Source organism: Micropterus salmoides, unplaced genomic scaffold (assembly GCF_014851395.1).
Source record: "Micropterus salmoides isolate LMB-PRFRI ecotype aquatic unplaced genomic scaffold, ASM1485139v1 Ms_hic_scaffold_19, whole genome shotgun sequence".
Classification (NCBI taxonomy): domain Eukaryota; kingdom Metazoa; phylum Chordata; class Actinopteri; order Centrarchiformes; family Centrarchidae; genus Micropterus; species Micropterus salmoides.
This window is the reverse complement of record NW_024041039.1, coordinates 21,385,214-21,412,154: the sequence shown is the minus strand read 5'-3', so window position 1 is coordinate 21,412,154 and position 26,941 is coordinate 21,385,214. Positions and strand designations below refer to the sequence as shown.

Here is a 26,941-nt window from a genome sequence, read left to right as displayed (position 1 = left end):
CCTGCTCGCAGTGCTCCCCAGTGCATACTGTTTACATTTCTCTCTTATGAATTATTAGTGTGATACGAACAAAGACTTTATAATAGGAGCAATGCATCAATGTCACATTGTATTATGCGGCTATCTCAGGGAGCCTTGTGCATAGTGATGGGCCTGACTGTGGCTGCTGGAATTTAATTTATGGTACATGTTCTGCATCGGACGGACAGCCCATGGGGTCTGGTCAGGAAATGGGCATGCAGGTGTGTGTGTGTGTGTGTGTGTATTTGGGTGCTTCTTTTTATTCTGGGGTGTGTGTTTAGATTTTCTGTTTGCGTGTGTGTCCTTGAGTGTGTGTCTCTTCTCTCTGTCTGTGTGTCTGTGTGTGTGTACAGGCAGGAGAAGGCTAAAGCCCCTTCGTCAGCACTAAGCAGTCCAACCTCAACCCCTCCCCTCTCACAGTGTCTCTCTCTCTCTCCCTCCCCACTCCATCAGTTGCTTATGTTGTTTTGTTTACATCTCTGTCTTGGCCAGCCAGCGCGATGCTGATTAGCAACACTAGAGTGAAATTTTAATTTGCTCTGTTGCGTCCGATAAGGGCCCCGCGCAGCGTTTTTCATCTTCTTTGGATGAAACACAGAGCCTGCTTAGGTAATTGGCAGGTTGGGGTTATCCCTGGTCTGCATGCAGTTTCCACAAAACGCCAATTAATTCATATTTTTTTTAAATAATGTGAATTAAAAACACAACTGTCCAGTTGCATCACTGGATGTAAGCTCATGTAATATTAGCTAACTAATAAAATAATTGTAATAGTTTTTTTTTTTGTCTGGCTCCAATATGCACTCACAACCTCCCCTAGAGTGAAAGATTGATGTGTAAATGCCCTGAAGAAAGGATTTAATTGCTGCGAGCGGGTGTTGATTTGGTGTCAGCTGTTTCTCAGCTCTGTCTTATCCGAACTGCCGGTGTCCGGAGGGAGCAGAATAAACCAAACGAAAGCAATTTTGGGGAAGAAAGCTAATTGTGCATATGGGAGAATTTGACTTTCCGTGTGGAAGAAGTAGTTCAAGGCTTTTTGGATTTGATTTGATAGTCATTTAAATTTCATTTCCCAACCTTATTTTTAGTCTGTGTCAGCAGGGGAGGCTTCTACTCATGATGCCACCCTCTGGCATTCTGGGATTTGTAGTATTTATCACAGGTCTGGTATGGGGTTAGATACAGCTATAGATGGGCTATAGACACAGCGCATAGCACATATCACCACTGCTGTCTCTTATCTGCATCTTGAATAACCTAATGGACCTCATAGCGAGGATCCCATCAAAAGCACAGAAAACTTAGGAAAGATCACAGCAAGTTTCAAATTAATGTTTACTTTCAGCAGAGTTAAAGGTAATAAACAGACTTGTTTCATTTTGTTCACAGTTACAAGCACCAGCAAAAGCTATGCAGCCTGAACACTGAAACAAAGAAAAGATCTTGTCTGTATTATAATGGTCATGTAATCACAACTTCTTTATGGGCACAAATATGACATTTCTGTGAGTTCTGGCAGTACAAATGTAGCTTTCATCATCATTTATCCAACCAGTTGATTCCAATTGATATTTATCACAGCATGTATTTTATCTCTCCAAAAAAAATTGACCACAAGCAAGTGTTACTTCATCAGCTTCTTCCTCAATTTTAATTTGTCTCTCCTATTTCAGTAGGTCATGATTTGCATAAACCTACCTGCATTGAGGCTCAGCTGCTGTCTTCTCTGTGTAAACAGAGACAGAGAGAGTAAAGGAAGGCCGGAGATGTAGAAATGTAGGTGATGTTTGAAGTGAGTCACATGGAGGGCTGCTGGCTTCTGAGGAATGGGCCTGGCCGAGTTCACAGAGACAGAGAAAGAGAGAGAGAGAATCAGTGTCTGAACTCTGGCAAAATGTCAGCACAGTTAAAATCCTCTCCCTCTGGATCTCACCCCGATTAGGCCTTGTGAACGATGCAAGGAAAAAGAAGTATTTACGAGTTGTTTGGCCTCACAAGTAAATATATTGGGTTTCCTCCCTGCAGTAGTGAGTGTGTGTGTGTGGCTGGCAGGGTGCCAGGTTTCATGGCAGTGGTTGCTGTGGTGGCACCACAGGCCCCCACCCCACCACCACCCTGACCTTCACATATGCTAATTAGCCACGTGGAGCTGCTCAATGGAAGGACCTTCCTCTTCCCCCTCTGTCCCAGAAGAGGGGTGATCTTTCTTTCTTTCTTTCTTTTTGAATTTGCTAAGGTAACTATATACTTAGTAAACAGATGGTCCTCTATATTACACCTTTCCTTTCACTTTTGCAGCCATCTCTTTTTGTCTTTTCTCTCTAAATACGGTCTCCTCTTTTATCTGCCTCATGTCCCTGGCTCTCAGTAGCTAGCTAGATCTCCCATGGGACCAACAGTCAGTTCAGAGGTATTTAGACAGCCAGCATATCCTATCGAATATTTATACATTATTCTGAGCAGATGTGTGGGCCACTATTGAAACACTGTCCTGCTTAACTGCTGCCTCCACTTCCCTTCTCTCCCAAGAGGAAATCAGAAACACGGATCAGTCCCTCTAGAAATTAGCAATTTTGTGATTACAGCAATTAAAGAAAATTCGAGCAGTGTGACATTTTTAAGATCCAACCAAACCCTGAAGAATTTCTTTTACCTTGAACTTTTGGTTAAGTCTTACTCACCAAATAATCAGCTTATAACAAAATGAGCACATTTGAAATAAAACTTTGTGACGAGGTAGAGGTGAAACCATTTTTAAGAGCCGATAACAAGCACAAATTTTTTGTAAAGACAGCCTCATGTCTTTTCATGTTCTGCTCAGAAAATGTTTGTTCAAAAATGGAAAGGGATAGGTGCTGCATATTTTTTGTAGAATCCAGTACACAGCGCTTTGGGATGACTTAAATCTATGATGTTGCCAGAGAACATTTAAAAGTGAGCCAACCTGCTGCATATTTATGCATAAAAATGTAAATGTATCACACAAAAGCCTATGTGTAATCCGTATAGTGTATGCGACTCCATCTCGTATGAACTTCCACACGCCGCCGTCCTCTCCTCCTCTTACCAGCCTGTGAGATAAGCATCATCATCAACGTCAACATCATCACCATCATCCATCACTTCACGCATCAAAGCCCCTGCACTCCTCTCTGTTTCCAGACTGTAGACTGTGCACTCTAGTCACACGTCTTGCTGTTTGGTTGGAGTTGATCCTAATCAGTGCTGGCACGGTGGGACCATTTGCTAAGCTAAAAAAAATAAAAAATACAACCAAACAGCACCAGCAAGGCGCTGTCTGTCGTTTGTGAAGCACAGAGACAAAAATAGAAAAACGATGGGACACGGTCGATTCAGAGTTTCTGTTGATGAGTTTTGTCTTTTTCTTCAGGTCCTTTTTTTGTCTTTCTCAGTAACACACACATGACCCTGTATTTTCCCAGCCACAACATGTTCCTTTCATCTTTTTTTTTTACTACCAAACCTAAGACCATAGCAGATTACTGCGTTTGTGTGTGTGTGTGTTTGTGTGTGTGAACACAGCTGGTGTGTGGATATATTGGTGATTTATAGACACCGGTCACAACAGGACACTTGTGGTCACTCCTGGCTGAACGCTACCTAATTTAGATCAATTTTATCTTAGTGGTTTAGGAAGCAACTTCACACCACATCCTCTTCCAAAGACATGCACAGTAGACACACATACATACACACACGCACACACACACACACACATATTTGACATTGCTTACTGGAGATGGTATATGTGGGAGGAGATTGGAGATGTGTTGCAATGAGTACAGATATTTTGTCTCTATATTTCTCTCTTTTTCTTGCATTACCCACCTCTCTGATGTGGCCAGACATGTGTTCCACATTCCAGCCACTCCTTTGACACAAACCGGATAAACTGGATTAGATATCGACAACATAAGTGAACTTTATTTTGAAGTTTAAACGTCTTATTTCTTTAAGATGTTAATTCCTCCAAAGGATATCAATATGGTTCGCAAGAGCAGATGTTTGCTGTGCACAGTTAATCTCCCTGTGCAACTGTGCCTGTGTGTGTTTCCAAAGTGCATGCAAACGTGTGCGTCTCCCTACTCAATGAACATCCATAGTTACTGTTGGCTAAACATGCAAAGGTTACTGTAATGTCAGACACATGGCAGAGGGGAGTGTGGAATACCACATTAACATAATCCATAGACGACTGTTCCATTCGTGCCGGGCCGAACGCCACAACGCTGCAGGAGCACATGACTGCTCGCTTCCACTACACTTCATGGGACTGAACTGCACTACAACACTTAGATGAAGGAAAGCTGTTTCCAAGGAAAATGGCTGGTTGTCAGATTTTGGCATGACTTTCCGGGGCAAATTATGATGCTTGAACCTGAAACATTCCTCTGCTCTACCTTAGGCAAAGACTGACAGCTTACATTGCTCACACACAAAATGTGAAGATATTGTTGTTTTGTCTGACCTGCTGGCCCCTGGGTGAATGTGTCAACAGTTTGTTGTATACTGTGAAAACTTCTAATAATTCAGTGGGTAGAGACTTGATATGACAACAATTTATTGGAGTCAGACTAATAAAGAGCCTCCTGTGGAGTTTTATGTTTTCTGATGAGAGGTGTGGGTTAAATTTTTTCCAGACTCACCTCAGAGTTAGTAAGGGAATTTGAGAATAGATTTCCTGGGCCTTTTGTGATCAAAAAGTCCATATTTTAGCAGGAACTGTAGTTGTATTTGTTATTTTCCCAAGCAATGAGGCCAATTTTTTCAGAAGTAACATATCTTCTTTTGGGACCCACCACCGAGATGGCAATACAATGCAATGGAAATAGAAAGCAACCACTGGACTAATATTTAAAGCATTCAGTGTTAATTAGATGTTTTATGGTAGTTGAGGCGGCTAACATGTTGCCCTCTCACCCGCTGGGGCTGGAGTCTGCTGACTGTCGGAGTGATTGTTTTGATAATTATGTGTGCATAAGCCGGAGAAGAGGCTCTTGCTGCATTTTGAAAAATGCATTACATTTACAGCTTGGTCTGACTGTGCGAGTCCGCGCTTTCAGTGTTGTTCTGAGGGAACCATTGTTTTCACTCGCATAACGGGCATTTTAATTAGTCTGTCTTTGGAAATTCCCTGTGTGTGTTGTGGTTTGCGTTGGACATTGCAGACTGCCATAGTTCCCAGACATTTCTCAACTTTTTTCACACATTGGCCTCATTCCAAAAAACAGAGTCATGTGTGGAAACTTCTGCAAATTCAGATTTTCTCTGTAAGCATAAACAACCCTCCATCTCTCTCCACTATTCTCTCTCTCTCTCTCTGCTCTTTTCCCCCCCAAGTTGTTTCCAAGTCTCTGTCTTTCTGTCTTTTGGATGCTAGTTGTCGGTGACCTTGGCTGGTGACTACAGTGCCTACTCATTAAGTAGTAAAGATGAATGGTTCCATTATAGCGGGGGTGGGGGTGGGGGGATAAACGAGCGGGCCAATTAGTGGTAATTAACAGTGGTGAGGGCGAGTCGCTCTGGAGGGCACCCTGACCCAGAGTCTGGAGGGGGCAGAGGGGAGCAGTGGGCGTGTGTGTGGAGGAGATTTAGGTATATATGTGCAGGGAAGGTATGTATTTGTGCATGAACATATGTGTGAGTTAGGGGAGGTGATTATACAGTAGGTGTGTATATTGATGTAACGGAAGGATGTGTATTTTTGTGTGTGGGTGGGAAGCAGTTATAATTGTGCGATCAATGTATGTGCGAATGTCTCCGGGGGTATTGACTATAGATGTCATCAAGATAACAGGAATGTGTAGTATATCAATAAGGGATGTTTTAATGTTTAAAGGTGTGTATATGTCTAAACACTGTCATGGGAAAGACCCTATGCATATGTGAATATGAGTATAAAGGTTACAAGTTGGGTTTGTGGGTGTTTATGGGATGTTTAAGGTGTGTGTGTGTGTGTGTGTGTGTGTGTGTGCGTGCGTGCGTGTGTGTGCGGGTGTTGCATGAAGGCTACATTATAAGGCAAAGCTGTAGGCATGTGTCCTTGCAGACATTGCTGCACGCTGACAGATGGGACAGTCACAGGGGAATTCAGCACGTTTGAGCATTTAGAGGTGACAGAGGTCAACACCTCTCTTTGACTTTTGACCCCTGGTGTGATGTCACTCCCCCTCCCGTGCCTTTGGTGTGGCCAGGGAGCTCGTTAGGCAAAGGTCTGAGAATAAAAGGCCCTCAAATGCCAAACCAATATACCATCAGCGCTAATGAACATTTTGTGATGATTTTTGTTCTTAATTGGGGATATTTGCTGATTAACAGTATTTTAGCACCTCAGCATCAAGGAGAAATTCAAGGTTGTTCAACGAGAGACTCTCTTATTCTCCCTCTGTCTCTCTTTCTCTTTCTCAGCGGCTGCACTTGATTTATTCACTCCGCCAACCTCCAGCTTTATCAGTTCTTGGGTGAAATTGTCACAGCCATGTAATCCTTAGGGTGCCACTTGCTGGGAGACACACGTGAGCATGTGCCCGGAGAGATGGGTGTGTGTTTGTAATGGTATTTGGCGGTGGAGTGTCTAAATGGTTGGTTGCACGTGTCTTGTGTCCAACATGGAAATAGCAAGTCAATAAACCGCTGTTCAATATACCAGGGAAGGAACAAGGCTGCGTTGTCGCTTTAGCAGACATGTTAGAATTGGCAGTTAGTGAGATAGAGCATTCGCAGAGGCTGGAGATTTTTAAGGTATTTTGTAAAGTGCTGGCAAAGTGCTTCTTTCAGGGCCCCTGAAATTGCAATGCCTGGTAAATGGATGGTTTGAAGAGTATACAATGTATTAGAAGTCAATTGTGCATGGGAGGGCCTATTTTCCATATCGCTAGTCGAACAAGTGTGTGTGTATGTGTGTGCGTGCCACAGAGGCAGAGATGCAACAGCTACACACACATTCAGACTGTACATGCCCCCGCTCCATCTATCCCCCTGTTGCTTCAGCGTCTCTCAGCTCCATCGTGTGCAGGTTTGTCTGTATGGTGCAGTTGAGGGGGGTGGTTACACTGTGGGGGCCGCAACATACATCAGAAACCATTACCCATAATGGCCCCTTTCCCCACACCCCACATATCCATTCCCTTTCCCTCTTCTGACATTTATTTTATGACTGCTTACATATCAAATATTTAAATAAACAGAATCGGGGGCTTCGGCTGAGGTTTGCCTGGGGGTGACAAGGGGGAGTTGCGGCGGAGGGAGCAAGGCGATAGATGATGACATTCATTTCCGAAATGAGGAAAGGAAAAAAAAAACAGGGTTGGGTGGAGGGGTGGTAGTGGTGAAGGGTGGGAAGAAAAGCAGCAGCGGCGGAGAGGAAGGGGGAGAAAAAAATGCTTCGCTTGGCTCCAATCAAAGCGGGCGGAGGAGGACGGCGTGTTTTTTCGCTTACGCCTGGCAGCAGCGGTGACAGACGGCTGTGTATGCGCACGTGTGTGTACGGGTGCGAGTGTTTATGTGCGTGTGCACATTGTCGCGGGGCTCATCCGTCAGCATTTCCCGGGGACGCGGGAGGATGTGGGAGAAGGCCCTTGTGGCTCGTAAAAAGCAGCCCGCCGTACTGAAGCAATATCAATTGCACTGCAACCGGCAAGGAGATCAGAGCACGGCGCAAAGTAACAAAGGGAAGAAAAAAACAACAACAACAAGAAAAGAAACAAAGGGTAACGCAGCAATATGAGGAGGTAGAAAAAAATGGACAGAGGGAGGGAATGAAGGTGAGGAGGAGGAAGATTTATCTCTTTTTATTTTCCTCAGGAGAGGAAGATGGAGATGAGGGTAGAGCAAAGAGTGTGAAGGGGAGAGGTAGAGAATGAAGGGGAGTAAGGTGTATGGTTGTGTGTATATATATATATATATATACACACACATATATACAGATACACACACACACACACACACACACACATATTATATATATATATATATATATATATGGGTATGGGTATTTTTTGTGTAGTGAGACACAGTTGTCATGGGGTGCAGGCGGCCAGTCTTGCACTGGCTGGCATCAGTGGGAGGCCCATTACTGTCAGGCTAATCTTAAAATAATTAATTGCGAAGTCGACGCTTTTTAAAGAGTATTGTAATTGAATCTTAAATTAGGCTTGGGAAAGGGGACGCGTCCTGCTTTGCTGCAAGTCTGTTCCCATTCTCCAGTCATACACACACACCCACACACACACACACACACACACACACATCAGTGGGTCGTGCGCGCAGGCGGGCAGAAGGGAAAAAAAAGACAACAGGCGAAGAAAATGCTAATGAAATGCATATTTGGGGAGAAAGGGGCCATCTATAATTTAGCTGTGCTCTTTGAATGTGAATGATGTGTGTGCAAGCGCTGTGATTTATTTTTGTTGTGCAGAGGGATAATTCTGTCAGAGTAGGCTTTTATTCTTGTAAACAAATGTGGGGAAAAGAGCAGAATAAAAGTGGAGTAATAAAGTAAACAGAATGGTATGAATACATTTAGCTGCTGGCATGAATAATTTGTATAAGGGATGGAGGGTTTTGATGAAAGAGAGATGACAGATATGAGAGCCGTGATATTGCCTGATGAAATTTTTGGTTGGCCTCACCATTTTCTGCCGCTTGTTTTAATTTTTGTGTGATTTGTTTCTTCTCATTGATCAGTGCTGTGCATCTTCTCCCTTTTCCCACACCCGCACAAGTAGGTAGAGCACAGCCTTCGCGGACACACACTCAACATGCACCTCATAACCCTCAAATCCTCCAAGGCCCGTTTGTACTGGCCTCCACACCGAGGCTCTGCTTAAAATAAACAGCTCAATATGCTTTCACTTACACACCCTGCTGCCCACGTGGCTCCTCCTGGATGACCCCAGACAAAACTATAGGCTATAGAACTTTCTGGATCAAAGCTCGGGGAAAAGGGTCTGCCCTCCATAAACGTCGGCCTTGCTCCATAACTCTGGCAGGAGCCAGGGAAGAAAGATGGCACAGGGTGCAGGGTCAGGGAGATAGTTCCACAAGGCAATAATGGAACGAAGCAGTCAACAGATGCCTTTTTGTAAAAGCTAAAAAGTAGAGAATCTGCAGTTATGTGCAGGATAGTTTAGGCCTTTACTTTAAGGTATATAAGCTCTTAATGTCATAGTTATGTTGTACATCAAAATTAGTTTGTAGGCGAATGTTTGCTTCATTTTACAGTATATTCATATGATAATGTCTTCAGATATCTATGCGATTTAATTTGAGATTACTCGATTAAGTGTAGACAGGAGTTGCAGTCAGCCAAATAGCTGAAGGATTTTTTGTTATGCCGCACCGTGCCCCAATCTCACCTCCACAAGAACCAGTCTAACCACTTCGCCAACATGTTGGCCCTTGCCACCGTTCACCCCAGTGCACCAGGCTGTGCACTCCAGGTTCAGCTTTATTGTCATCTGTATTAAAATGCTTGTCCAAATTGAAATACAATGAAATTCTTCAGCTCTGGCACAAGAGTCTGGCTGCATCTGTATGACAAATCAAACGTTCCTCATGCTGTTTTCCAAATGTTTGAAACCTGTTCAACTCCTATTTGGCCCAGATCTGACAGCTATAAACTTGGCTCGGAGCATCCCATTTTCTCCTGGCTGACTGGGATGAATAACAGCAGAGAGGACAATATTGTGGTCTAGCTGAGCACGGCTGACTCTTCTGTCTCTGTGATCCCTCTATCAATAAGGAGCACAGGCCTGTCAGAAGGCCTGCCAACTGTCTGGCTGTCCGCGCAGCCTGCACTCTACGCAACATCTGGACACAGATGGTACGCACTTATCACACACTCACGCAAACACACACACACACACAAAATACTTATACACGTGTTTCACTGATAATGGCAGACATTCACAGACATACTGTGCATTTATAGTTGGTGTGTGCACATCCATACATCCACACATTCATATCCACAAACATATTGTTTTCAAAATCATTTTTGCGTGCACTCGTAGTGTGTAAAGTAATAAATATACACCAGTTCAAGTCAACATTGCCATGTGGGTGAATACATACAATAAATGCGCCTTGTTTCACAGAATCTTTGTGTTGCAGCCAAAGGATCTGTTGCCTCTCCTGGGAAATATGTGCATCCCTTTAATATGTCTGGCCTTTAATGAAAACCTGGTCAAGGTTCGGTGTGTAAAACAACTCATGATCAGGGTGCTCATCCTGGCCATAGATTGGCTTGCTCTGATTTAGATGCAGCATGTGTTTGCACTGTTACTAAATGCTGAATTTAATAACAGGGAGATTTAGCTAATGTTTCATTTTCTTTTCTCATATAGTGAAAACTCACGAGGGTAATGAAAACTCAAAGATGAAAATTAAAAGAAGAATTAAAAAGGGTTGGATACTGAACAGGAGATGTAAAGTCATTTTCAACATGATGTGCATGTCCAAATCTAGTTAAGACTCTTTAATTGCAAATATCTACATTTTCTCAGTCATATGCTATTCATATGGTCTGGCACAGCCCGTCCACCATAAACATAGCTGCCCCAGGGTTTAGCAATAATGGGAGTGAATGGTGGAGTTAGTGTGAGTCAGAGGTGTGTATGTACAGTCAGGATATGCATCAGGGCTCCCACAGGCCTGGAGCCTCTCATTGATCGACCCAGCTCCCCCACCTCATGTTCCCAGCCATCTTCAGTGATTGATTCCCAGTCAGGGCCCTGGAGATGGGGGGCCTGGGCCAAGCTCACAGAGCCTGGGGCCTCCCAGAGGGTGACCCGGAGGGGTTGTGGGGGGATGGAAGCCAATTTCCAGGGCCCATAACCCAGGTCGAGGAGCCCATTTCTGGGTAGGCCTTCACAGCGGGGTGCAAGAGTGGAGGCTCATATTCATTACAGGAGAAAATTAAGGCCACGTCTGCTGCTGCTGCTATTATATTGAAGTGTGGGGAAAAACAAGGTGGGGTGGTGGTGGAGTGTGTGTTTGCATTTGGAGTGTATGCATGTAAGAGGTGAAGAGGTTAAAAGATATTGGTGCGTACCTTAACATCTGTTACAGCCACACACACAAACACACACACTGTTCTATTACCACTGAAAGCTGGAATACATTTTCTGACTCCACTTACAATGTTCAAGCCTCTAACCTGCTGTGTTCCCATGCACACTGAACACTGCCACAGCCCCGCGTCAACAAGCCCCTCTCCGTATCACTTTCCGACAGTAAAGTGACATAAAGTAAGCGGAGGGGTAAAATTATATGAAAATCAATTTTTTTTCTAATTAACTTTATAAATTTCCCGCTGAGCTATCAGTCGTGGGGGCCTTGTGTGTCGTGCGGAGTCCAATAATGAAATCAATTTGGTTCAAATTGTTCCAGGTGACTTTTAATGAATCTAATTTCCGCCTGAGGAAGGAAGGTCATGATATCTGTTTGTTGTTTGTGTTTTTGTTTTTAAGTGATGGATCACCCGCACGAGAAATATGGATGGTTCCACCCTGGAGGACTGGGCAGTGCTCCAAAACAAACAGCCTGAATGTAAATCCTCGTTTTTAGTGGGGAGCCTCTTTAACTGCACCACGGGTGTGACCTAGTTTGACAACTTGCTTATTATAAATACAGTATCGTTACTATTTATTAATTTTTTTATTGTTTCTGGAGCTCCAAACAAAATCAAAGAGGTAATAAGCTCAATAAATGGGGAGGGGGGTGTTGCTTTAAATGGAGCTTTCGCATTCATAATTTTCCTTCAATGGCCAGCCTACCAGCCTGAGGAGCTCGTTAAGCTTTGCCTTACAGGGAAGACTAATGGATGGCAGAGAAAGCCCCCTCAGGACCCTTTAGCTTCATTTCTGTTGGTCTGCTCGCTTAGTATTCACTTACGTATTTTCACCCTACTCTGAGCACAATATCATGAATAACCATTGCTAATTCATAAACACACTTGGCGATATGGGACCTCGTTCATAATTATCCAAGCTGTAGAAATGCAGTTCCTCTCCAATACCATTCCATTAGCAAAGGTGATGAGTTCCTTGAATAAGCGGGGAATCTAGCTTGCATATTTAATACCAGTATTTCGGCTGGGCTCTGGGAGATGTCAGAAGTAAAAGAGCAGCATATTTACTCAAATAGCCTGTTCTCTCTCTTTGGGGCAGATGGAGTTATTGTTATTTTCCTTTCTCCTGCCCCCTTCTTTTTCTCTTTCATTTGGTTGTGCAACAGCATCTCTCCGTGGGGTTCTGTGGGCTGGGGAAGTTAGAGAAGAGCACATTCCTCTCGTTCCACCACGGCCCTTAGATGAAATGGGGTTTTTTCCCCGCTGTCCCAGGGTCATGGCAGGCAGGAAGCACACAGCACTGAGAGACAAGAAAGGGTTGGGAATGTAGCAAGGCTCTCGCTTCTCCACATCAGTAACAGATTCTATGAAAATAGGCAAGCAGTGCTGGAAGGGGTGCCTTCACTATTTCCTGAAAGCATTTAATTTGCATCGGTTTCAAAGCAATAGTTGTACCGCCACATGGTCTTACCTAGAGGCTTTTCAATGGATTTTCTACCCAGTGAGAAACTTTTTCAAGGGGAAACACTGCTGATTTGTAGCAAAGTGTCTCAGATGATTTAAATACACATGCTCAGCACATGAAAAAACTCTGTACGTGTTAGAAGACAAGAGAATGAGGAATTTTGATCTTTGACCAGACTTGAAAAGCACTACAAAATGTCCCCTGGGAAAAAAAGGGTTTCGCTCCAGATACAACCTGTTTATCTTTTATTTGTCCATGAGTCTACTCCTTGTTATACAGTGGAAGTCCAAATGAATTCAGACTTGGAGTATTACATCCTTGCAGGGGATTTAACTGGCAAATTTGTGGCCCGTGTTCTTCCGCACGTGTTTCCTCTACTGTTTGCAGACGATTGCATTTTATTTGTTATCATTCTCTAATAGCATGTCGCAGGCATGTCAGTCGCATCTCGTCTTGTCATTGAGGTTGAATCTCTTTTTTTCTTTTTTTTTTTGCTTCTGTTCCTGCCGGTTCTTTAGCTCTCAGTCTTGGAGGGGGAAAAGGGCTCTGGCGACCCTGTGACCCCAATCTCACTTGAGACAGATGAAGCAGCCTCACTCTTTCTCTTCCTCCCTCCCCTCTCCTCTTCCACCCCCCTCCTCCCCTTGTTTAATGACGTCTTTGTGCTGGCTGTGACGAACCGAACGCTCTGCAACTTTCTCTCATGCACAGGGGGGAAGGGGGTTGGAATGGGTGGGTGCGTTTCTGAGCACCCTGACGTGTGTGAGCTTGTGGTGTAAATATTGGTGTCAAAGGCAGAGGGCACACCGATCACCATCTGAGGACGACGCAGGAGAGAGAGCAATTATGTGCATTGCGCCAAACACAAGAGCACGCTGGTCGGCCGCATAACAACAGCCTCTTATCTTGCTTTTCTGTCTGCCTTCTCAACTCACAGCATCACTGCCAAACATACATGTGTATGTAAATGCCCCCCTGTCTCCTCTATGGCTGTCACCCCCTGCACCTCTCTTTCACCTCAGATTATTTCATGCTTCTCTTTGTTAGCCAGCCTTCATGCCTAGCTGCCTGTGCCATCCAGGCATATTGGGCTGAGGAAAGGCAATTTGGCGCTACCCAGCTCCCCGCGGACCAGTGCTACTCTTCACACTGTCATTCGTTACGAGACTTTTTACTAACAAGGCGTGCGTGCCGAGATGCGGGATGGGATTGTGTTTCACGACATAATTCACTGAATATGGTCCTCTTAGCGATGCAGTACTCACATGGGAGCTCACCGTGCACACAGCTCAGCTACTTCACTACACACTTACACAATGAGTTCTGTTTTTAGGATGGGGGTTAAATATTGGGAAAGATCTGTCGAGACTAAGTGTTGTGTTTTGTTGTCGGCATTTAGTATTTAGTTAACTTGCTTGAATCCTGGCAGTGAAATGAAGTGATGAACCGATACTAAAGAGTGATCTATTCCTCATGGAGGCCGGGTAGGGAGGAGTTAACAGCGTGCTGCTCCTCTGCTCTCCGCTTGATGACATCAGTATTGTCTCTGCATCCATGAAATTAATTTTTCTAATCTTAGTCAGCAGGAGCGGGGGAATTTGCACACATTAATATGGAACTCGATCTGTACTCGCCCACTGCTGCAGTCTCTCTTCTCCTCTTTCTCTCTCCCCCTCTCCTTCTCGCCCATCTCTTCTCTTTGCACCCTTTCTATTTTTTTTCAGCTTGAAACAGTAGGCCCAAATGACCAGGGTTTCAAGCCTGAAATGTGGAGCTTTGTTCTGGAGGCCGAGGCATCGCCGGGCCCTACAGTGTAATAGGAATGTGAGAGTGCTCTGCTGCATGGTATAAATAAATAACATAAAAGACCAGGCCGATTGCCCCAGCAGACCAAACGGCCCTGGCTGCAGCATGTTGATTCTCCAGAGACAGACGCGAAGGATAAAGAGGATCCGTTGACAATAATTATCCTTATTTGTTTCTCCTCACAAATACACACAGGCTAAAATGGTTTCATTACCCAGTTAGAAGAGCTGGCATTCTGCAGTAGTCCTTCCAAGAAAAAGAGAAGATAATCAATACCAAAAAGGCATCATGGGGCTATTTTTCATACACAATCAGGTTTGATGTGTCTTTCTAAGGTGATATTCACAAACATTTTCACATGCCACTAATTTGCACCATGTGAGTATCAAATAGGTATTTGCACCTGACTGTTGAAAAATATCACTCCTATTCCTATTTTTGTACAGCACACTGAAGTTTCAGGCGCTTTAGAGCACCAATACTTGCTGTCGCTGCTAGTTCATTGGGCCTGAAATGGTTCTTTAGGAACTGTTACCTATCCAACAGGAAAAATGGTTGTTCCAGACAGTATTAAACCACCAGGTGATATAAGAGATCATAATAGTTCACTGAACAGCTCTTTCAGGTAGGTAGCAGTCGCTCAATAAAGCAGCCTGTGGCCCATAAAGAACATATGAAGGAATCTCTTGTATTACAGCGTTGGTTGTATGAAGAGACCTGACTGTTGTATGAACAGAAAAAACAGAGGATTTTAGTAGAAACATTACAGTCCTGAAGGCTGGTGTGTGTAGAGTAGCAACACAGATCTCACTGTACTGGTACTACAAGTGCTAAGTGGGTGAGCCTGTCTTTGTCACTGTTTCCTCTGTGTGTGTGTGGATAGTAAATAACTGAAATGAAGGCCTGATGCAGACAGGTGATCATTTGGTCATCTAGTGTGAAGGACGAGGGTAGCAATAGCTACAGAGACAGAGCGTGTAAGTGTGTGTGTGTGTGTGTGTGTGTGTGTGTGTGTCAGCTCTGTTCGTACACGTTCATTCACCACGGCTAATAAATCAGAAGATTTTTTTTTTGTTGAATAATTCCCACATTCAAAATAAAATTGGAATAATAACCATTTACCAATATTGTTTTATGTTTGTTTGATCCCAGTGTGTGTCTCATAATCCACATATCCAAGTCTTTTGTGTCGAGCATTTTGTCTCTTTCTGATTAACAACTCAGCACATTAAAGCGAGGAGTAAAATCATTTTTGCAACATAAAAATGTTGCGTTCAGAAAAGCAATTTAGCAGGTTTCACCCCACAGTAATTTCACCCATGTTCTGTTTTAATGGCTTTGTTTTGCAAAAAAAAAAAAAGAGCTCACGAGAGTCAGAACGCTGGAGAGGAGTTCATAAATTGAATTTTAAATTTAGCAGTTGAATTACTATTGTCTCCCGTGCCTCCTCCCCCTTCTCCATTGAATGGCATGCCCAGATGAACAAAAGTGAAAACACATTTAGAAAATAAAAAACAATTTCTGTATATTCCCTCTAGTGTTTTATCTGCTGTCCCTCCTGGCACAAACACGATTCACTTCGTGTCATATTCATAATTTTTTTCCTAAGTACAGCCATTTCTCTGAGGGAAAAAAAAAAAAATGTTTCAATTTGTCAAGAATTGTTGTTGGGGAATTTTTTCTGCCTGGTGGTGTGAGGGAAATGGTGGGCATATCTCTAGGAAAAGGCTACAGTGGGCTGAAATCTCATTTAGTGGAACTTGTCATGAGAGCAGATATGAGGCTCCGTTTGGGGAGGCGGAGAATTCTTTTATTTTATTTTGGTTTTTGCCTCCATGGACAGGTGTGGATAATGCCATGTGTAGAAGATGGACCAATGTATCAGAGAGCTGTATATAATTTTATTGTGGCTGTTTTATTTAAGAGTTTCCCACAAGTGTGTGAGAGAGATGAAAGAGCTCAACAGTGTAATATTCTGCTGATACACATTTCTGTGCATGTGTGTATGTGCGTTTAATGTGCGAGTGTCCACTTCTCTGCTCCAAAAACTCTGAAGTTGTTTTCTGTGTCCATTGCCTTTCTAAGTGCAGCAGTTACGGGTTTTTATTTTATTTTTTTGCAAGCATGCGTGTACACTTGGCAGCCGTGTGAGGGGATTTACTTGTGTCGTGTTCAGCATTTTTGGCAAACAGAGGACCTCTAGGGATAGATTGGGAACTGGATGGAGCTGGGGAGGGGGTGTGTGTCCTGTATCACAGGTGGCACAGTGCCCTGGATTTTTAGGAAGCGCGAGAGTGTCGCCCTTTCACTGGAGATATTGCTTAGCGAAGCCAGTGTATGTGTGTGTCTGGCTTGTGGGGTGTTATGAGTGTACAAGCATGTAAGCCGGTCATGTGTTGCCCTCCGCTCTAGTAAAAATGGCCATTATCGCTACGTCAGAAACGTATGACCAACGTCAGTTTTAGCACATCAAAAAAATCTCCAAAACTAATTCCAGTTGGTATAACTCTGTATATTGCTTAGTTCAGACACTTGTCAGAACTTAATCTATTTTAGTTGCATTCTGAATTAAGTTATTAGATCACTCTCATGCCTGTTCAGTCAGGCTCTTCATTGTCTTACTGAGCAAAAATGGGCAAATTATATGATTATTCAAGGTTCTCCCTCCAAAAAGATCCAGTCTGGAACAAATTTTGCTCCTTTAACTTGAAGTTCATCCATCATTATTTCAGAAAAACAAATGATTTTTCTATCAGAAACATTTAAAACTGGTTTTACTCCACAATGGCTCATAACTTTTAATTATTCCCCGATGTGATTTACTCTGATGTTGGCAATCATTTTGTCAGATGACATGTCAGTTTTGTCCTGTGGTTAAATATTTCATTTTAGATCAGTACTGCTGGTACACCTTGACTTTAGCGTCTGCAATGAAGGGAATAATTCGCTTATTTGTAGTTTCATACATGAAGGAGTGCAAAGTAAAGCATACAGTACATGAGCAGGACACACACATAGCAAAAAAGAAAGAACTTTTTCTCTTTCTTATGATTTGACTCTTGAAGTCCTGGTGATGAAGACCTTTGCAGGATAACCCCCTCTCCTCACACACACCCACATACACCGCCATGCTGTGAAATAACTTTTAAAAACCCAAGAGTACTCATTCCTCTCTCTCTGTGGCTTTCTTTCTCCATCTCTCTCACTACCCAAACACACACACTCTCTCTCTCTCTCTCTCTCTCTCTCTCTCTCTCTCTCTCTCACACTGTGTGAAATAGCCCAAGCTCCTCCACGCCTATGCCTCAGCAGACGAAACCACTTTAAAGCTAGAGCGCCGTAACCGTCTGCACGTAACCTGCTGAATAAAGTGCTCCCATCCCCTGACATGTCTTCTTGATATTAGCCTGGCAATATGAGGCAACGGCAATTTCTCTTCTACACTAGACAAGGTGATATTGAGTTGGGGAGAAGAGAGGGAACTGAGGAGGGAGCTGGTGGTGGAGGAGGAGAAGGAGGAGGGGGGTAGTTGGAGATGAGAGAGGAGATGTGAAAGTGTGCGTGTGAGAAACAGTAGGAACAAAATGTCATAAATCACACATGATCCTACACGGCTGAGACAAAAGGGAGAAAGCATGAGAGGAGAGAGGGAAGATAGAAGAAGTCCACATTATCTGCCGGCAGACAGACAAACACGCCGCTACAGGTGACGGATTAGCATTAGCCCGACGTGCTGTACTGGATTTTTCCAGTGGCTCACTGAGAGCCCAGACAACCTCTAAAAAGGCTATAAAATACTTACAATGGAACACATTGCCCTTGACACCTTCTCTTTCTTCTCTTTGATTTTGTTTTGTGTTCGTAGAAGAAGCTAGCTCTCAATGTGTGGCTTTGGAGGGCAGGGTACTTTGACTGCTTGACTGCCCTGAATTCCCTCCTGGGATTCAAATGTGCAAAGTTGAAATGCCTCGTGACAATTGCAATGGATTGCAATGAAGTTTGGATCCCTGCCAGACTGTCAACCCTTACCTGTTCTGTTATTTTCATTCAGATGAGCATACACTCAAATGTGATTTCTGTATTATTAGAAATACTATAGTATTTTTGCCTGTTCGCTGTAAGCAACAACATAGTAAGTGCGAGGGAGCGCTGCAGGGTGATTATTGGCACTGCTGGGCTGTGGTTGTGGGAACAAGGCCATGTAGTTTTTATTGCTATTGCTTCCCATCGCTTTAAACAACATTTACAACACTTTTAAAACCCTTTCAGACATTAAAACAAAGATACAAGCTTCAGGTTTTAATTAAATTATTTTATTTTGGCCCTCCTCCAGCAAAGTTAGCTCGTGATAGCTATGCAATAAACATCTTTGCTTACTTAATTCCATTTGTAGTTCCTTTATGACCTGTAGACATTAATTTAAGGCTTCCACTCGCTGTGTAATTATAAAATAAATCAATGGCAACTGTGGTTTGGAGTGTGTGCATTAAGTGGACTTCTGTCAGGGGTTCCAACTTGGCAGACGGTGGATTCATTTGAACGCGTCTCAGCCAATCACAATGATTCCATATCATTAATCCCTCTTATTTCCGTCTACAGGTGTCCTCCATGGACTTCATGGCGATGAAGCGTTCGCAGCTGTACGGCATGGCCAACAATCCCTACTCCAGCCCACAACAGCCGGGGCCTTATCCTCCTAGCCAGACATACACGTCACCTCCTCCACACAGATATCCAATGAGCATGCAGGGAAGGGGTCAAATGGGCATGGGCGGGATGCAGTATCCTCAACAGCAGGTATGTCAACAACCCCAACGCTGCGTCCCTGTACGTGTGCGTCTGTGTCAATGTGATTCATGAATGAGTCAGGCCACTCTGCTGTGCCGATCCAGATAATGTGGCTGGTATTATAAGCGATATTGCTGTGGGACATTTGCTTCTCCTCGTGAACATTCTCCAGCGATTTTCCCCTGAAGGCTTGGCATGTTCAATTTGAGACGCAGCCTAAAATACCAGGCAGCACATCTCACACCCTGGCATGTGGTGGTGTCGCTCCTGTTCATCAGTCAGCTCCCCTTAGACCCCCAGTGGGGCGAGATGGGTTTTATGCTGTATGTTTGTTTGTGTATATGTGTGTGAGTATGTGTGTGGTGGAATGCTCTCTGTGTAGTAAACATAGACACAGCACAGCCGAATAGACGTCACAGTCTCTCTGTGCGACACAATAGGCCTGTGTTGGAGACAGCAGTGCTTCTGTCTGCTTTATTGAGTCTTAAGTAAATCCCATTTGGACTGGAAGGGTGTGTGTGTTAAAGGGAGAGATGCAGAGAAAGAATGTATATTAATCTGTGTGTTTTATGTGCATGTGTTCACATTTCTGGCAGACAGCAAACGTCTTCTCTGTTTGTTTGTATGTGTGTGTCCAGTCCAGTTCCATCAGTGTAGTAGTGAAACAGCAGTACTAAGCGCCACAACGAGAGAGGGGGGAGTGTCCCCTGCTGTCACTGCCAGCTATATATAGTCAGCCTGGTCTGTTGGTCTGGACTTCAACACCTCTTACTGAGGCGAGCAAGCTTGCACACATACCAAGACAACAGAGAGAGAGAGAGAGAGAGAGAGAGAGAGAGAGAGAGAGAGAGGAGGGAAACAAAGATGGACTGATTGACAGACTTCCTACATTGTCTTAAAATACTGTACAAATGTCACAGAGAAAATGGGTGTGAAATTCTCATGTATTTAGATGGACTCTCTCACACAGAATTTTCACAAAGTGCAGTAAAGATAAACAGTATGTTGTAGTTTGTTGAGGAAAACACCATGTGGAGGTAGAGAAGACAATATCAATTAGGCATTGTGAGAAGTGCACAATGAATTAAGGGTTGCTACACGTGTGGCTTTGGAGGAGCCTAAGAGGATGACTAATCATGTCGTCAGGGTTATCTCAGCCCCCAAATATATGGAAGTACTCCATTAAAAAGAGTGAACTTTTTTAAACATACAATCAAAATGATATTTATATTTTTGTATTAATGTTTTTTTATTTTTTGTCATGTTATGTGTATGGTTATATTTTAGCTATGGGTTGCACAGACTACGTGTGTTTATAATAATAATAATAATGTGAATTGAATTGATCTTTATTTTGGTAAAAAATAGTTAAACTGCTACAAAATACCTGTGATCAAGTTATATTACCTTTATCACTAAACAAAAAATAGTCATGCTAAACCACTAATTTACTTTATCAATTATGGTTCATTTTGTCTCAGTGGTCAGGCTTTCCTCTGCAGTCCTAACAGCCAAACCTCATCTGACGCATTTTGATGATGTCACACACTCCCAAAATTGCATTATTAAGCCTGCTCAGGGGTTTTGCGGTGTTATATACACACAATCGGGAGCCAGCGGGGGTGTATATATGAAGACAGGCAGTGCATAGAGAGTAATGCCGACTGACGCACAGTAACACGCACAAAAATACATCCCTGGTACTGTTTTGTGATGAAATCCTCGGGCGTATTACATAGCCCGAGCGTAGCGCTATGGAACGTAATTAGTTCAAATAGAATTAGTTGTTCACTCTGGCTATAGCCATGGGAAATGCGCTTCTAAAGTTTCTAATTATCTGGCTCTGGCTTTAAAAGCTGCACCACTGCATTGCCTATCTGCAGCCGGTGAAATCTAGCTCACAGTAATGAGTTCGGAGGAGGAGGTTTAATTCCACATTCTCAGATGAGCGTAATGAGCCTCACCTACAGAAAAGCGGTCAGGGGTCTGATCAAGGAGGAGCGGGGAGGGCTAAAAATGAATGCCCCAGATGTGTACTGCAAAATACATTGTATATCAAGCCTTAAAGTGACTATTAATCACATATCAAAAGATGTACCAAATGCAGTTAAGACGGACATGATTGCAGCTCTGTCGGGAGGAGGAGAAATCCACCACCCCACCCTCTTTCTGAAACTCAGATATTGCAAAGCTGTCCCAGGATCAGCAAGGGGGATTGTGGGTGATGTAAGACACACACAATCCCCCATGATGCATCGCGCTTCTGGGCTGAGACCTCAGCTTGTCACAGCCAAGCATGCTGGGATGTTGCCAGGCAACGTGACGTCAACAGTGAAATGTTTACGTCTATCTCTGTGACTTCCCCAGGACTGAGTGACTGCGTGTGTGTGTTGGGGGTTTTAGCAGAAGAACAAAAGGTCCTCTTTGACTTGACTGCCTTTCATTATTATGATTAAATCCTGCTAAAATTTAGCCCCACTTGTATTAAATAATACGTCCACAGCAATACATACATTTCATCCCGTGGCGCTATTGAATATGTGTAGTGGCTCACCGCCATCCTTTTTATAAGACTTACACCATGGTATTAGCATGTAACAGCTTGGACATATGGTACAGAAGCACTTCAGATCACTTTGATTTCACCTGGTTAGAGCAGCACTCCAGTTATTGCAGTAGGTTTTGAATTAAAGTTATCTTATCCTCAGTGATACCTAGCAATACGATTTGTAAGATAACTTTTTGTTGTCTGTGCTTAGGTTTTGAAATATCAGACTTTGACATTTCTGCCACCACCCCAGTACAATGAAAGTGACTTGAATTCTGTCTCTGGTGCTAACAGTTTCATGTCATCTCCCTACTATTGCTATCTAACAAAAGAATAAAATGCCACAACATACAAAAAACAAAACAAAAACTATTTACCTCCATTGCACTGGGGTGAAGTCAGAAATCTCTGAGATGATGGATGTCTCAAAAAAAAAAAAAAAAACTGTCTGCGTAGTTTTGGTTTTCCCCAGCAGTAAATGAGAAAACATGTTTTTTTTTTTCATGTGTGATGTGTGTGTGTAATTTGAGTGGAAAGGCTCTTACATTATAACAAGAATACGTATAACTTGATCACAACTTTCTGTAATGTCTGTGGCATGTGTACACCCAAAATTTATTATTGTTTTTGTATATTTGTTTGCACATTAAAATATACAGCTATGTTTAAGAAGCAATATCGACACAGTGACATTTACATACACAAACACACTAACACCTACGTGGTGAATAGACACTTTCACATATCCATAAAAAAGAGCTTGTGCAGGAGAGGTAGGAAACTAAGATTGCTTACACAGACCTCTCCTATAGTTCATGTAAACACCTTGCCTGAGCTTTTACCTTAATCTGGTTGTTTACGCTGCTATAGACATGCTGTGTGTGTAACCCCAGAGGCTACATGTGACCTCTTCAGTGCAGGTTGAGTCATCGTTTCTGGGGGACCTCCTGTTTACCTGTTCAGGCCCTCAAGCTTAATGTCTGGAGCGCTCTCTGTCTCTTCCACACACGCACAGTCACGTGCAATACAGTATTCCTATGCACATGTCGACGTGATCGTACATGCACGCTCCCACACGCTCTGACACATTCTGAAGGTGCAGTTCACTACCAATTAGGTACTCTGCTCTCCTTTCCTTAATCCAGCCATAGGAGGCAAGCACAGACACCGATCTTACTGTTGATGTCTCAGAGAGAGAAAAAAAAACTTTCCTACCAGCCTCCAGCAAATAAACCTAGAACTTGCATTAGGCGCAGTTAGCGTCATGCTGCATCTGCATGCATGTGTGTGGGAGAGGTTGAGAGACAGTGTGTGCCTGCGTAAGAATGTAAGAGACTTTGCGTGTGTGTGTGCATGTGGAATGATGGGAGCCAGAACAAACATATCAGAAGAACAAAAAAAAGAAGAGGAAGAGGTGGAAGTAGAAGAAGGAGGCGGGCGTCTTGGGGATGACAGGCCACACGAGAGAAGCGTCTGTTTGGGAAGCGGAATGAAGTTGAAAGCGAAAAAAAACAAAAAAGAGCGCTGCCAATTCTTAGCGTAATTTCCTGTGATTTCAAAGTTGGCAGACGGAGAAGAAAAGGAATTTGGAGGAAACATTAGTGTTTGATGTGAAAAGAGGGGAGCGGTGATGGAGTGGGAGAAAGAGCAGAGGGAAAAAAAGATATGTTGAGAAATGAAAAAGGGTGAAAGGGAAAAAGAAAGTATTATATAGTGTGTGTGTGTGTGTGTGTGTGTGTGTGTGTGTGTGTGTGTGGAGGGGGGTCAATGTGTCAACGAGTCAGGCAGAAACCATTACCAGTGTTGGCTGTTTGTTCCTCACACACTGGGCCAACTTAATAGAAGCCAAGCATTTAAAGTCAAGTGGAAATGTGGTTGACCCGCCACCAGCTCAGTCCAAACAAACCACAACACCCCTTCCAGAGCCCGCTGTCCTGGCTTTGTATACCTTTTATCAAGTCACACTCTCTTTTTAAAGATTCTTTTTCAGACATGACCTTATTCAGTAATGATCAGTGGGCAAAGAAAAACTGAAAAACATTACATATCTGTTCTATTAAAAAAAAGCATGTGTTTCTTTCAACTGGGAAACAGCTGTGTACATTCCTAAATAATAAGTAACATTTCAAAATGGCTCTGCTCCTTAGTTTTTATTCACTTCATGTGTTTAATTTATGCAATACAACAATATGTTTTACTGTGGTTTTCAAAACAGCTGAAACCACTAAACTAAAACCACTGTCAAGCAATTTTCAGCTGTACGTTTAAAAGTTGTAGCCACTCAGTAAAGCTTTATTTAAATTAAATCTTTATAAAAAATATATGTATATGTATGTTTGTGTATTTATATATATATATATATATATATCTTTATCTTGTGGTATAGTAACGGAATAGGCCGTTTTCACAGAAGACATTTTAACATGTCACAGTAGGAATTCCATTTAGCTGCTTCAGTTTCAGTTTATCCATAAGAATTACGATAATAACGAATAATTATTTTGGCCACTACATTCATATTTACACTGCTCTCTCTTTTAGTTGGTTTTATTGTAAACGTCTTTGTACACAATATATATACATATATGTATGTATAACCTAAAACACACAGACAGCTCTGTGAGTTGTTAGGCAAATATACAGCATTTCATATTGTACATCCACGGGTGCCCGAGGCTTGTTATTGAGATCTAGGCCAGACTGAACTGAGGATATAACTACTGTTCTAATTGCTTTTGGATTTTAGGCTTCCATTCAGTCACCGTGTCCTCTCCTCATGGTGTACAGTAGTTCTGTTTCACTTGTCAATGTGCTGATAATCTTATGATTGTTATGCTGATGACATCCAATTATATTTATCTTTTAGTCCTCATAGGCTAGACAAACTGTCCGTGTTGCACAATTGCTTAGTCTCCATTAACAAATGGATGGCAGACAACTTTTTGCAACTAAATACAGACAAAACTGAGGTGATTTTTGCCCCAGACAACATTACCCCTAAGATCAGGCAGGCCATTGGGGCTCTATCATCCTGTGACGGTAATGTTGTGCGAAATTTATATACATCCAGGATCTGTTGCATGCACACATTTCTGGTCACTCACTGAGGTCTTCTGGCCAAGACCTTTTAACTGTTCCCAGAACACGTTATAAAACAAGAGGTGATCGTGCTTTCTGTGAGGTGGCTCCAAGGCTCTGGAACTCTCTCCCTTTAGCCTTGAGAGCCTTGGATTCTGTGGAAACTTTTAGAAAACACCTTAAGACACTTCTTTTTAGACAAGCTTTTAACTAGCCATATAGTTTTGTATTTTAAATGTTGTTGTTATTTGTTTTATTTTATTCTATTTTTTACTGTGAAGCACTTTGTGACCCCTCTTGTCTGTGAAGGGTGCTATATAAATAAAGTTTACTTACTTACTTATTTACTGATAACAGAAAGAAAGACAGAAAAAAGGAAGAGAACAGAGGGGAAGAGTGCTATTCAGTGGCTTGTGGGGTACCGTGGCATTCACGACCACCATTATGGGCATAATTCACCATCAACCTATTTTCCAACATTGACTCATTTGGTCTTTTTCTTTACTCTCACCATCTTACCATGAAGCCACCCCCCTTTTAACTCAGAGTTAAAGTTCATGGTCCAAATGTAAACACAAAGGTCGTCCTACCACCAGAATCTGCCATCACTCCCAAATAAGCCTGTTTCACAGCAGCTGTCATTGTAGGAAAAGCACAGGTGTTACTAATAACACTAACAGTGGCTGTGTTCTATTCAAGTTTCCCAGTAACCCATGACAGTGAGCCAACATGCACAATAGCAAGACCCTGAAACTAAAGCAACTAAATGGAATTCAGCCATTGTTAATTTTTGTATTTACAGGTGTCCTGCTGTGACAAAATATCTTTCATAAAAAATAAGACGTATTGTTTGACAGGTCTCTTGATACCTGACAACATTAACAGAGACACCAAGTAAGTAAGTAAATGTGAGGTTACATCAGTAATGATTGTAAACATGACCAAACATAGCTTGTACCTTTAATGGTTACTAGTGAAAAATGCAGATACCTCGTGGCCAGAAAGAAGTGATTGGGCTTTTAAGATTCCATTAAAACAAAAAGCTGTAAAAGTCCTTGTCTGTCTAAACATCATCTTGTGGGTTATTGACTTCATGGAGTTAGATGGGTAATTTACAACATTGATTGAGCCTGGGCAGGGGGGGATCCTCACCAGTGGGGTGAGCGAGGGCCACTCGGAAGCACTTAGGGGCCCCGGGTGCTCGGATTGTCTCTGGGGTTAATGCAGCCAGCGCTGCTGGCTCTGACGGATGGCTGGGAAGCCCCAATAAATCAGCCCCTCTGCCAGGAAAGATGGTGGGAGAGGAGGGGTGGGGGTACAAAGGGGACCACTCCAGCCTCGTCACGCCCCTCCCTTTTTTGAAAGTCTCTTGAAAGATCGCTGTTCAAAGTACACATCTCAACCATGCAGGTACACACCAACACAACACACACTTTCTTTCTTCCATCTGCTGCACAACTCAAAACCTGCCCTCCGTGCCAGCCCATGAGACCCTGCGTGTTTCCACCTAACAATTAAAAAAGACATTAGGAGAGAGAGGGAGGGAAGGTGGGGCGGGTAAAAAAAGGGGAGAGAAAAGGATTGAAAGAAAGGAGGACAACGATATGGAAAGGCTGATTAATTAAGGGTTCCTCTCTGGCTACAAAATAGATGAAGTTTTAGGATCAATTAATTAGCAAGCTAGCCTACGCACGTCAATGGCTCTAATAGCCTGCTCTCATTTGTAACTTTTATTACCCCGCTGCTGTGGAGTGCCACTCAGCCAATCAGACGCCACGTGGAGACGATGCTATGTGGCCATTAAATAGAAAGGGGGGAGAAAACCCCTCCCATGTCACAGACCATTTGAAGTGATGCTATATCAGTGATCAGTTATGTGCATAATGCTAGATCTAACGTAAAGGAAGATAGCAAAACATAGAATGGGACATGTATTAGTAAATTATTTGTCCACTCAGGACAAGCAGCTCAAAAACTAAATTGTGATATATATGATGTGACCCAGTGGATTAGACATTTTCATGTGGAGCCATTAGTTAAATTACAAACCCAGCTGCTGTTACATTAGTTGTATGAGCTGCAAACTCCATCATTCTCTCCCAGGCAGGTGAAGTGATGTTGGAATTTAATATAATTTAGTGTT

The 26,941-nt window shown here is 43.0% G+C and overlaps 1 protein-coding gene across 1 annotated transcript in view; it reads left to right on the top strand.

Moving 5' to 3' along the window:
* The window catches only part of LOC119910359 (AT-rich interactive domain-containing protein 1B-like), a 173,011-nt gene that overhangs the window by 4,412 nt on the left and 141,658 nt on the right, over positions 1 to 26,941 (top strand). Inside the window, 1 exon segment of the mRNA XM_038728934.1 lies at positions 18,984 to 19,181. Within this exon segment, the coding sequence (XP_038584862.1) occupies positions 18,984 to 19,181 (198 nt within the window).